At 41.8% G+C, this 12,984-nt stretch overlaps 1 protein-coding gene across 1 annotated transcript in view; it reads left to right on the top strand.

The window, feature by feature from the left end:
• The first annotated feature begins 2,581 nt into the window (after window positions 1–2,581).
• Window positions 2,582–12,984, top strand: part of IQGAP1 (IQ motif containing GTPase activating protein 1) — a 109,377-nt gene continuing 98,974 nt past the window's right edge. Inside the window, exons 1-2 of the mRNA XM_004370654.2 lie at window positions 2,582–2,752; window positions 4,548–4,647. Coding sequence (XP_004370711.1) covers window positions 2,698–2,752; window positions 4,548–4,647 — 155 coding nt within the window. The 5' untranslated portion in view covers window positions 2,582–2,697. The remainder of the gene's footprint in view (window positions 2,753–4,547; window positions 4,648–12,984) is intronic.

Raw genomic sequence — 12,984 nt, 5'->3', positions numbered from 1 at the left:
TGCAGTACTGGAGGAGCTCACTTGTCTATGCCAAAAAATTTGGAAGACATCTACCTGGCCAACCAACTGGAAGAGATCCATTTTTGTGTCCATTCCAAGGAAAGGTGATGCAACAAAATGTGGAAATTATTGAACAATACCACTAATATCACAGGCAAATAAAATTTTGCTGAAGATAATTCAAAAGCAGTTATAGCAGTACATCAACAAGAAACTGCCAGAAATTCAAACTGGGTTCATAAGAGGATGTGGAATGAGGGATATCATTCTGATGTCAGATGGTCTTGGCTGAAAGCAGAGAATACCAGAAAGATATTTATCTGTGTTTTATTGATTATGCATAGACATTTGACTGTGTGGATCATAACAGATTGTGGATAACGTTGAGAAGAATGGGAGTTCCAGAACTCTTAATTGTGTTCATGTGAAATCATCACATGACCAAGAGGCAGTAGTTCAAACAAAACAAGGGGATACTACGTGATTTAAAGTCAGGAAAGATGTGTGTCAGGGTTGTATCCTTTCAGCATGCTTATTCAGTCTGTATGCTGAGCAAATAACCCGAGAAACTGGACTATATGAAGAAGAACGCAGCATCAGTATTAGAGGAGGACTCATTAACAACCTGTGATATACAGATGACACAATCTTGCTTGTGGAAAGCAAAAAGGACTTGAAGCACTTACTGATGAAGATCAAATACTGCAGCCTTCATTATGGATTACACCTCAACATAAAGAAAACAAAAATCCTCACAAGTGGACCAATAAGCAACATCATGATAAATGGAGAAAATATTGAAGTTGTCAAGGATTTCATTTTACTTGGATTCACCATCAGTGACCACGGAGCAAGAGAGCTCAGCGCCTTCGGGCTGAGGCTTCCTTTTGGAGTGGGGTATCCCTGCACACTGATTGGTGGTGCTAAAGAGCTTTGTAACACTTGCCTGAGCAGGGCAGAGGCTGGACCAAGGGCCAGAGAGAGGCCTGCCTGTGAGCATGGCTGAGAAGTGGCTGTCCTAATCAAAGAATTTTATTTTGTGTATTTCCTGATTCTGGATTGTAACCTGTTACTTCCGTAATAAACCTGATAACTATGTGAGTATGGTCTGTGAGTTCTGTGTGGCCATTGCAACTAATTATTGAACCCAGCAGAGAAGTAGAGAGTGCCATGGGAGGGACAGATGGTTTCAGAACGGGTAAGAAGGTTGGAGGGTGGAGGTATGTTTGACCTCCACCTCATAGGAATCAGCTTTGGGATGATGCTGATAATGATTCTTCTCCTCCCTCTGAAGTTAGAGAAGGTCAGACACCTGCACTGCACCATTTTCACTATATGTATGTATAGTGTATATATATATATATATATATATGTATATATATATCTGTCATCCTCAGTTTAAGGTGAGCATAGATAGTTACTCAGAGTGGGCAAAGAAAAATCAGAATAGGGCTGACGACTGATTTCTGTTGCATACCAGTACACCTACTCCTCACTTATTGACTATCTTGTTATGTGAGATTTCACATGTACGCCAATTGTTTAAAATCTACTATCTATTTTGTGCTTTAATGACATACATCTGGCAGTAACGAACGCTGAGGTAAGAGGTGAGAGTAATGCTGGCTGTGATGGTTAAGATTGTGTCAACTTTGCTAGGCCATGATTCTCTGTGGTTTGGCAATTATGTGATGATATAATTTGGAAGTTATGTAATGATGTAGTCATCCTCCATTTTTGCATAATGTCGATTTTTGCATAACTACCTGGTCTTTGGAACCTAACCATGTTGATAAGTGAGGAGTAGGTGTATTTTGGATACCCTGGTGGCATAGTGGTTAAGAGTTCGCGTGCTAACCAAAATGTTGGCAGTCCAAATCCACCAGGTGCTCCTTGTAAACCCTATGGGGCGGTTCTACGCTGTCCTATTTTTTGGTTTTAGGTGTATTTTAGAAGCAGGCAGGGGAAGAGGTACTCTTAAAAGGGGCAAAGGATCCTCCAAACCCCTTTGGATGAAGAGAATATGTGAAGAACAGTGCCAGGGATTACAAGGGAAGGATGTTTGGCCAGGTATGTTCTTCTGCTTTAGCATCTACATTTTAAATACTTGGGGGGTTGAGCTGTTCTAATCTGACTACTGCTGGTAAATCTGGGAAAGGACTGAGGCCAGATTGCCAAAATTGTGCAGAGTATCCAACAACTCCTTGGGCCACGTCAAAGCGTGCTTTCATCGAGCCCTTTGCGCAGAAGGGGGTGGCTCGCCCAACAGGGAACGCGAGGCAGGCCAGGGTTTTGATTTCTAGCCGCCAACAAAAACGTCCTTTTTGTCAGAGTTGCGGATGTGGCCGAGCTTCGGCCTGACGGGGCTCGAGGCACTAGGCGGGGAGCACGAACGCTTAGGGAAACTCCGCCTCCTTCCTTCCGGCAGTTCCTGTCAGCTAGGGGCACAGGGCGGGGCCGGAGGACAAGGCGGGGCACGGGGCGGAGCTGGGCGGCTCGGGCCCCGCCCCTTTTCTCCCGCTTTGCTCGGCACGGCTGGGTGGAGCTGCTAGGGCGAGGCCTGCAGGGCGGGGCCGACGGCGCGGGGCGGGGACTTTGGAGACCGAGCAGCCCGCGCACTCTGCAGGGTTCAGCTCTGCCGCCGCCGCGCTTCCAAGGTCTCACCGCTTCCTCAGCAGAGACCCGGGCTTGGTCGCCATGTCCGCCACGGACGAAGTTGACGGGCTAGGCGTGGCCCGGCCGCACTATGGCTGTGAGTGTGGGGCTCCGCGGTTCGGAGGCATTGAGACCGGGTTCACTGCCTCTGAGACGCTGTTTGCCGGGGGGCTCAGCGGGGAGGGTGGGGCAGGGCAGTGCGGGCCGCGCGGACCCGGAAGAGCTGGCCTGGCGGGAGGGGTGGCTGGCGGCGAGGCCCCCGGCACGGGTCCCGCTCGGGCTCGGAGGCGGCAGGGAAGACCCCGGAGGCCTCCCCTCCTTAACGCAGGCTCTGCGGTCGGAGGGCCCGCACCCATCGCCTCCGCCGCCCAACGCTACCGAAATTGGGGGAGACGGCCTAGGTTGAGGTGCAGGAGGACGTCGTAGGGCGTGTCCCGGGCACTGGCGACGCGGGCTCCGCTCGGGCCTCGTGGGAGGGTGCTTCCCGGTTGGATGCGTTACCCGAGAGACTGCGAGGTAGACCCGAGGTTCAGGCCTGCCCGGCCCCAGGCTAGCTGTGAGGTGCGGCCTTGGACAAGTGACTTCAGTTTTTCGGGCTTAGTTTCCTTGTCAGGATTTCAAAAGTAAAATAATACAAAAAAAAAGCCCTCCGACTTCCTCATTTTTTGAACCTCCTTTTTTGTGTCTGTCGTTGGGACATCGTTGAACTGTAGATGGGATAGTTAAACCTGACCGAAGGAGGGTCCTTTTGTTTCACTTGAGGTTTTCAATTTTATATTCTACAGATAATGTTCTGTTTTAAGGATAATTTCAGTCATCAGTTATGTGTGAGGTATTGTGCCATGTTAATTAAAACATGGAAATTAAAGATGAGTAAGACCAGGTTCTGCCTTCAGCAACATTTTAATCCTAGAGAGAGAGAGGTGCACAACCTAATGATAATAAGGTATAATAAAGATAAGAGATGGGTCAGCTAACTGGGCATAAACAGTAATGTGGGTGAGGAGAAGAGACTTGGTTGGGAAGACAGTGTGAACGCAGGTGGTGACATTTGAAAAGAGCCTTGAAGTATACAGTGTAGAGAAGGTTGACAGGATAGGGTGGGACAAGAGACATGACATGAAGAGGGAAGAGCGTGAACTAAGGTGTTGAATATAGAAGGTTGTGTTGAGAACTGAGTGGTGTGGAGTGCACAGTGGTGGGAAGAAGGGCAGGGAGAGGAAGGAGATGAGTTTCCAAAAGTAGTTGGAGCCAGACTGGGAAAGGCCTTGAGTGCCATGCCAAGGAGTTAGGAATTCATTCCATACTTGGGGTGCCCATGCAGGAGGCAGATTGCTTCGAGGTTAAGCTCATAGACTTTGGAGGCAGAATGTCTGAGTTTGAATCCAGGCCCCACGACCTACTAGCCCCGAGCTGAGCTCACCTAGCCCCGGTTTCCTCGACTGTAAAATGAGAGTGATAACCATAGGATTGTTGTGTGGCTTCAATGAACGAATACACGTAAAATGGCTAGTACAGTGCTGCCACTTAGTTCTAAATAACTACTGGCTTTGGTTATTAATGAAATAAGAGAAAATGATCACATCTGTATTTAGAAAGCCAGATCTGGACAAATTTGGGCCCAGATCTCAAGCACCAGTATTTTTCAAGGTCACACTAAAATTTAGTACATGCTGATATTATTGTACTTTGTGAGAAAGAGTAAGATTAGTATAATCGAAACCCCAAAGTTCTTGTTTTATGAAAGTCATTGTAGTATACCTTGTTATCTATACATCCGCAGATTACCCTGACCCTCTAGGTGACTAGCAGGAATTTGATGCTGTGGCATTCTTTTATTTCTCAGGAAGGTTACAAATCCCTATGTTTAAATTCTTTCTTTCATGTTTTAGCTGTTCTGGATAATGAGAGACTTACTGCAGAGGAGATGGATGAGAGGAGACGCCAGAATGTGGCTTATGAGTACCTTTGTCATTTGGAAGAAGCGAAGAGGTAAAGATGGGCTGGCTGGAGAGAAGACTGGGAGAAGGGAGCTGATATGGTGTGGATACAGATAAAGATCTGTTTGAGTGTGTTGTAGGTGTGACTGTGGGAGGCTGGTAGTTGAGGAAGTAAGTATAGGTAGGGTATTTATTCATGGGAGCCAGTAGTCTTGATGGCAGTTTATCATGAAACACTTATGGGTATTTATGTATACTGAAAAATTTCCAGATTTATACTGATTTTTTCGGTTATGGTACATGTTTTGGACACTGAGCTATGGGGGCAAAATAGCATTTTTAGGGTTTGAAGTCCTTGGCTTTAATGTTTCATTAATTCTTCACTGGCTTTGGTTTATATATGAATTGGCTTCCCTTTCCCCGTGGCTTGTGGAGTGGGTATGTGGTTTGGGAGGCACAGAACGGTATGAGTGCTATGGGTATAGGTTCATTCATTTGCCAGTATTCAAAAACAGTTAACCAAAGGCAACATCCTATGCTTTCTTTATGAAATGAATTTATAGCTGCTGTTTTCCTTTTTTCAGATGCTTCAAGATCTTGTGGTCTTAGTCTTAGAGTGTTGATTTGCTTCATTATCAGTGGTCCGTTTCTTTTGCTCTGGTGTTTGTGTTCCTTTGCAAAGTCCCAGGGTAGATAAATGTAATTACAGATCATAATATTCTCTAAATCAGAGATTAGGTGGAAAAGGCTAGAGAGGGATGAAGACAGGTATTTGTAATAAAAATTTAATGAAAATCTAGGATATTTCAAATGGTGCTAGTAAACAAGAGTTTCTTCTTCTTTAATTTTGAGAACTCTAAAACATGTAGTGAAGTCCAGAGAACAATACAACAAACATCCATATATTCACTGCCCAGAACTAAGAAATGTTAACCCTCCAGATATTTCCCTTTCTTCTTTTTTTTAAAAAGGGGAAAATAGGGTTTCATTGTGATTTTTTTTTTAATTGTGGTAAATATATATAACAAAACATTTGCCGTTTCACCACTTTTTACATGTACCATTGAGTGACATTAATTATGTTCATCATGTTGTACAACATCACTACTATGTGTTTCCAAATTTTTCCATCATCTTTAACAGAAACTCAGTACCCCTAAGCAATGACTCCCCCTTTTCTCCTCCCTCCTATCCCTAGTAACTACTAATAAACTTTGGTCTCTATACATTTGCCAAATTATAGCTATTTCATATGAGTGGGATCATACAATATTTGTTCTTTTGTTACTGACTTAATTTCACTTAGCATAATGTTTTCAAGCTTCATCTGTATTGTAGCATGTATCAGGACTTCGTTTTTCTTCATGGCTGAGTAATATTCCATTGTATGTGTGTAGCACATTTGTTTATCTTTTCATCTGTAGTTGGACATTTAGGTTGTTTCCACCTTTTAGCTGTTGTGAATAGTGCTGCAATGAACATGGTATACAAGTATCTGTTGGAGTCCCTGCTTTCAAGTCTTTTGGGTATATACCTAGGAGTGGAATTGCTGGGTCATATGGTAATTTATGTTTAACTCTTTGAAGAACTGCTAGACTGTTTTCCACAGTGGCTGCACCATTTTGCATTCTCATGAGCAATGAATGAGGGTTCCAATTTCTCCACATCCTCACTAGCACTTCTTTTCTATTTTTCTGATCATAGTATCCTAGTAGAGGTGAAATAGTATCTCATTGTGGTTTTGATTTGTATTTCGCTAGTGACTAATGGCATTGAGCATCTTTTCATGCACTTGTTGGACATTTGTACACCTTCTTTGGTGAAATGTCTATTCCAGGACTTTGCCCATTTCTTTGATTGGGTTATTTGTCTTTTTGTTGCTAAGTTGTAGTTCTTAAGTATTCTGGATATTAAACCCTTATTTGATATATGGTTCCCCAAAATTTTCTCCCAGTTTGTAGGTTGTCTTTCACTCTGTTGATAAAGTCCTTTGATGCACAAATGTCTTTAATTTTTATTAAATTTAATTTTATTTTTGGTGAAAATATACACAGCAAGACCTGCTCCCATCTCACAGTTTCTAGGCATAATGACCAGTGACATTGATTACATTCTTCACATTGTGTCAGCATTCTCCTTATTTTTGTTTTACTTGTTTCACTTCTATTTACTTAAACTCCCTGCCCACAGCCTCCTCATCCATGCTTTAAAATAGCTGTTAACCCTTTGGTCTTATATAAAACCAAAAAAACCAAACCCACTGCCATGGAGTCGATTCCGACTCATAGTGCGATCCCATGGGGTTTCCAAGGCTATAAATCTTTACAAAAGCAGACTGCCTTATCTTTCTCCCACCGAGGCACTGGTAATTTCGAACTGGCAACCTTTCGGTTAGCAGTCGAGCACATTAACCACTGCACCACCAGGGCTCTTCTTAAATAATTAAAAAAACCAAAAATGCAGTGGGGTGACAATCTTTACTCGTTGGGCTAGCTAAATTGTTACTTAATTTAAAGATGACTTCAGGGGATATTTTCCATTCAAGGTTTGAAGTGCAACTCAGGGCCGTAGTCCCGAGGACCTCTCCATTCTCAATAGGTCCAGTATGACTGAATTCTTCAAGAATTTGAAGTTCTATTCCACATTTTTCTCCCATTTTTTCAGTATTCACCTACTGTGTTCCTGATCAGAACGTTCAACAGTGGTAGCCAGGCACCATGCAGTTCTTCTGGTCTCAAGGTGGAGGAGGGAGAAGCTTTTTATTTTGATTAGGTCCAGTTCATTTATTTTGTCTTTGTTGCTTGTGGTTTTGGTGTCATCTCTAAGAATCCCTGGTCAAAAACTAGACCTCAAAGCATTACCCCTATGTTTTCTTCTAAGAGTTTTATGGTTTTAGTTCCCACATTTAGGTTGTTGATCCATTTTGAGTTAATTTTTGCAGATGGTGTTCTCTGTGGTTCCAGCTTCATTCTTTTCCAGGTAGAAATCCAGTTGTCCCAGCACCATTTATTAAAGAGACTGTTCTTTCCCCATTAGCACCCTTGTCGAAAATCAATTGACCATAGATGTTCTCCCTTTATTCTAAAAAGAAACAAGCTTAACAGCACAGTGGGAGTCCTCTTTGTACCCCTCCCTGGTCCTGTTTTTTTCTTTCTTCTTCCCTGGGGCAACTACTAATGTATTCGGTGTGTTTTCTTGAATCCAGGCTTTTTTGAGCTTAAAGCCCTTCCAGGAGACTCAGCTGGGAGGGCAAATTAGTGATGATTTAGGTGGGGAGGATGAAAATTGTTTTTCTAAATGGACTTTTAGACAGTGGGAGGTGAGTACATTATTAGAAGAGGGGACATTTTTCTCATGAAAGTTTGTAAGGGCCTCACAAACAAAATATTAAGTCCTCTGCCGCTTGAATCGTGGACATCTAGTTTTGCAAAGTCAGAGAATTTTAAAGCTGCAGCTGGTCTGAGACACAGTCTTGTGCTCTGTGGAGCCTTGGCGACTCTGTTGAGGTGACCTGGGAGGTGAGGGGGAAGAGCCCCAACACACCTTTCTTCCCCCTATCCAAAGTAGTTCTGGTTTTGTTTTAATACTGGGTTTCCACAGTCAGATTCCCTTTTTACAGAGAGTGTTTTGGCTAACTTCCCCTTCCCCCATTGCCACTACTAATCTAGTCAGTTGTCTCATTTCAGTGAGGAAACTGAGACCTGAGTTTTCTTGGTCTGCTTGTAGTTTTCCTAATTGAAGAATAGTTTCCGTTATTTTATACTGTGGTTCTTAACCAGGTGTGCATAGAATCACCGGGGATCTTTAAAAAGTACAGGTATCTGTGTCTCACCACAGAGATTCTGATTCAGTAGGTCTGGGCTGTAAGGTCTGGACACTAAATGCCTTTAGTGTTTCTGATGGAGCCCTCGTGGCGTAGTGGTTAAGAGCTCAGCTGCTAACCAAAAGGTTGGCAGTTCAAATCCACCAACTGCTCCTTGGAAACCCTATGAGGCGGTTCTACTCTGTCCTGTAGGGTCACTATGAGTCAGAAATGACTTGATGGCAACGAATTAGTGTTTCTCATGGCTCTCCCTAGTGGAGAAACAGGATTTAAAACATACACTTACCTAATGTCCTGATTAGAAGAACTCTGCCTTATGCTGGGATATACTAACTGCATAGAAGGATGCTCTTCATTACATTTCCTTCCAAAAGTGCTGTACTACTGAGGTATTTTCATTTTCGTCTACTCTAAAGCCTGTTCTTATCTGTCATGTGTTTTTTCCAGTATAGAAAAGTAGCCCATTTCCTTTAAAAACCATCCAGGGGACCATGAACCCCTGGGGTATTTTTTAATTGGGTACTTTTGCATACTTAGGAAGTGACTAAGGCAGTGGGACATTTATGATAGCCTTTATTTTTCATGCTTTGGGGATGAGGGAGAGCATAATAGTGGCATATTGCCCTGGCACACACTGCCTGGCAATGGAAATGTGTATGGTTTCTTTTATGAAGGCAATCATGTAAAATCTGGATGGAGTGGGGGTTTTTTGTTTAAAGCTTTGATTAGGAAATCAACTTTGGAAGCACCTATTTAGATTTTACAGCTAGAGAAGAACAGGAAGTGAAGCCTGGGAAATGTTATGCCTAGGAAAGAGGGCTAGGATCCCTACCAGTCACCTAATATGGCCACTGCCACCCGTAAGTAATGTTCAGGGTGCACTGCAGACGATCACATGCTCTTCATTACCAGCTAGGGCTCCAGCTCCCAGTTCTGTCTCCTACCCTGGAGAGTTGGGCTGTACCTTGTTTGCTCCTAGGGCCTTTCTTTCCTCTAGCACCAGACCAAATTTGCCTTATTGAGTTGGCCCTGTTCTATTTCCTTCATAACCCTGCCCCTCCCAAGTTGGAGGCGCCCTAAGGTCTGAGATTTACACCAGCTCCAAGGCCAGGAAGAGAGATCAGAGAGATCCAAGGGAGAAAAGTTTCCCCTCTCCAGTTCAATTTATAATACTTTTACTCCTCCCACGAAGAGCTCCACCTTATAGTACAGTGGCCCCACTGTGTATCCTGGGGCACTCCATTTTCTCCTGTACCTGTAACAGAGCTCTTTCTTGGGAAAAGAGGAGAGTGGTATGTGAAGAGAGGAAGGGAGTAGTCTTTGAGTGTAAGAGAGTGAATATGAATGTGTGGAGACAGTGAGTGTAAGTAGGAGAGTATATGGAAGTGTGTGGAAAGAGACAAGAATGTGTTGTGAGTGTGGGTTGAGTGCTTCCTCAAAAGGTTAAATGGGAAAATTGGAGGTGATTGCATAAAAGTGGCTACTGAGAGTAGCTGGGCAATAGAAAATATGGAGATTCTGTTTTTCTTTATTGTTTGGAGAGTTGCTTCAATGTGGAAATTTAATTATTGTTCTAATGAAATACTATCTAAGGATTCAAAGCTGCACGGTAGATCAAGGACTTTAGAGACAGAGGCATCTTAAATTAACGTTTTTATGTTCAAAGCAGATTTATTTTTATCCTTTGCCTGTTCTGATTGAGCTTAACATTTGTTCTGGTGAAGGAGTGATTGTATAATAGAAACGAATACCATTTTCACTCAATTGAAGGAATTGAGATTTATATATATGAGGTGTGGTAGGTGCTCAGGTCTTGGACAGAAGGAAGTAAGATCAGAAGTTTGTTCAGGTGAAAAGAACCAAGAATAGAATTTACGAGGCAGGGAATAAGGGAACAGGGAAGCGTGTGGGTGAGAATTTATGGGTAGTAGTGGAAATGGAAGAAAATTCAGTTAGGTTAAAAGTAACAGGAAGATTAATTCCTGTACACTCTTAGTTTGACGCTTTAGGGTTTCTTCTTACAGAGGCTACCTGATATGCACTGTTGAGCCTGTCATGGGCCACCTTCCTCGTGCTCAGTGCCCAGACCCCAGCTCAAGGGGCAGGGCACACATGCCTTGCTGAAGGGCAAATAAGGGCTGTGGCTGGTTGGAGACAATCAGAAACTACACGGTGTTAAAAAGAGCTTAGTACTGAATAGAGACACTTTACCTACTGTAATTTAGGGAAATTGAATGAGTATCTTGGAAAGAAATCAGTTCTTGAGAACAAACCCTCTTTTGTTCATACGTCTTTATTGTTGGCATTGAACGTTTTCTGGGGTGGGCTCTTCATATCTCCTGTCCCCTAAATGGGATCAAATTCTGGTAACATCTAGGTATATCCAGGCTGGTGCACTGTGATGATCATATACACCGAAGTTAAGACATTTGAGATGCAAGAAAATAAAATGGATAAATGAGTTAATTCCATGTAAGTTGACTGTACATTTATATAGATAACTAGGAAGAAAATCTTGCCACCAGCTTCTAGAATACTCAGACTGAGCAGCATCACTTAAAGGTTGAGGGGGATCGTTTTTAGGAGGTTGTTCCAAGCTGTCCTTAAACAGATGAGAAAACTAGTTTAACCACCTCAGTGAGACATTAAATGTGTGTGGTTAAGGGGAGACAGCAGGTAGCTGCTTAATGGCCTTAGGAGCTGGATGAATTTATGTACATATTGGTAATTATCAAGAGGAGGTATGGAATGGGATTTATTCTTAACCTTTTAAAATGGTGACACAGAGAAACTCCACATTAGGAAGTGGGTTGCATTTAAAAATGTATTTGTTAAAGTGATTGAGATTAAGAGTGCTCTTTTGCATAGTAACAATGTTACAAGTGGGAAGATTAGGTTTGACTGGCTACCAAAACCTTTTTACCCTGCAGTGTAGCTTAAACACATAGCAAAATTTACAACTAAGAACTATGGCCAAGACAGCTTCTGGTATACATATTAGGTAGTCAACAACTAGTAGCTTTTGTTGTTATTAGTGTTATTAAAGTTATATGACTATGGTCTCATAATACTTACAATTAAGTAAAACAGAAATTCAGTAATTTTAAATAAAACATCTTTGAAAATCTTGACTATTGACATATCTTGGTGAAGTGAAAACAATGAGGACATTCGGTTGTGGCAGGTGTGAGTTCTGATTCTGGTTTTGCAAGTTGCCTAACCTCAGGGAATGAACCTAAATTTGCACTTTGCACACAGTGCCTGAGCACAGTGTCTGCAATACAGTAGGCACTCAAATGTGTTCTTTGGGCAAAAGCACAGTTAATTTGTAGATGATATTAATAGATGAACTTTTCTGAGGATTTTTCCGGGCACTTTCAAAGTCCTAAAGGTTGATAGTCCTAATTTTTTCACTTCAGACCTAAGCTTTTGTCTGAAAGGAAACACCAGAAACCAGAGGATACCTTTTGAGAGTGGAATAGGGATAGAGGGTGTGAGAAGACTTTTCCTTTTCACTGGAGCCCTGGTAGCCCCATGGTTAAGAGCTTGGCTGCTAACCAAAAGGTCAGCAGTTCGAATCCACCAGCTACTCCTTGGAAACCTTATGGGGCAGTTGTACTCTGTCCTATAGGGTTGCTATGAGTTGGAATCAACTCGATGGCAACGGGTTGGTTTTTTTTTTTTTTTTTGTAAAATGCTTTTTACAATAATTGTGAATTTTATAATAAGAAAAAGGAAGGGATAAAAAAGGAAAAGCTGTGCATACATAATTTTTAGTTAAGTGTGATCACAAATTCAGATTTTTACATTGCCGTGTGTCTCCTTAATTACAATTTTAAATGGCTGTGTAATGTTCATAATTCGTTTAGGTTTATTGTAGTTTAAAGTTATATTGCTTTGATTGCTAGAGGTTAAACATTTTCTCATATATTTGTTTACCAATTTTATTTTCTTATATGAATTGTCTGTTGATGCCTTTGTCTGCCTTCTAGATTCACGTTTTTAATGTTCATGAGCTCTCATATATAAAAACGTTTACCTTTGTCATATTTGCTACAAATATCTTTCCTTGATTTTCCATTTTTTAAAAAATTTATTTTTGGTGAAAATATACACAGCAATACCCGCTCCCATTCCAGTTTCTAGACATAATGATCAGTGACATTGTTTACATTCTTCACATTGTGTCAACATTCTCAGTATTTCTGTTCTAGTTGTTTCATTTCCATTTACTTAAACTCCTTGCTCCCCAGCCTTCTCATCTGTGCTTCAAAATAGCTGTTGACCCTTTGAAGATATACACACAGATATATATATATATGTATATATATATATATGTACGTATACATATATATCTAGCAAATACTCAAATTTTTTTTTTAAACATAATACTTAAGGGCAACAGTCTTTACTCTTTGGTCCAAACAGTTATTTAGTTTAATGATGACTTCGGGGGATAGTTTTTTTTTTTGTTACTGTACTTTAGGTGAAGGTTTACAGAACAAATAGTTTCTCATTAAACAGTCAGTACACATATTGTTTTATGACATTGGTTAACAACCCCAC

This window comes from Trichechus manatus, unplaced genomic scaffold, assembly GCF_000243295.1.
Source record: "Trichechus manatus latirostris isolate Lorelei unplaced genomic scaffold, TriManLat1.0 scaffold00009, whole genome shotgun sequence".
NCBI classification, from domain to species: Eukaryota; Metazoa; Chordata; class Mammalia; order Sirenia; family Trichechidae; genus Trichechus; species Trichechus manatus.
This window is presented reverse-complemented; position numbering and strand designations above follow the sequence as displayed.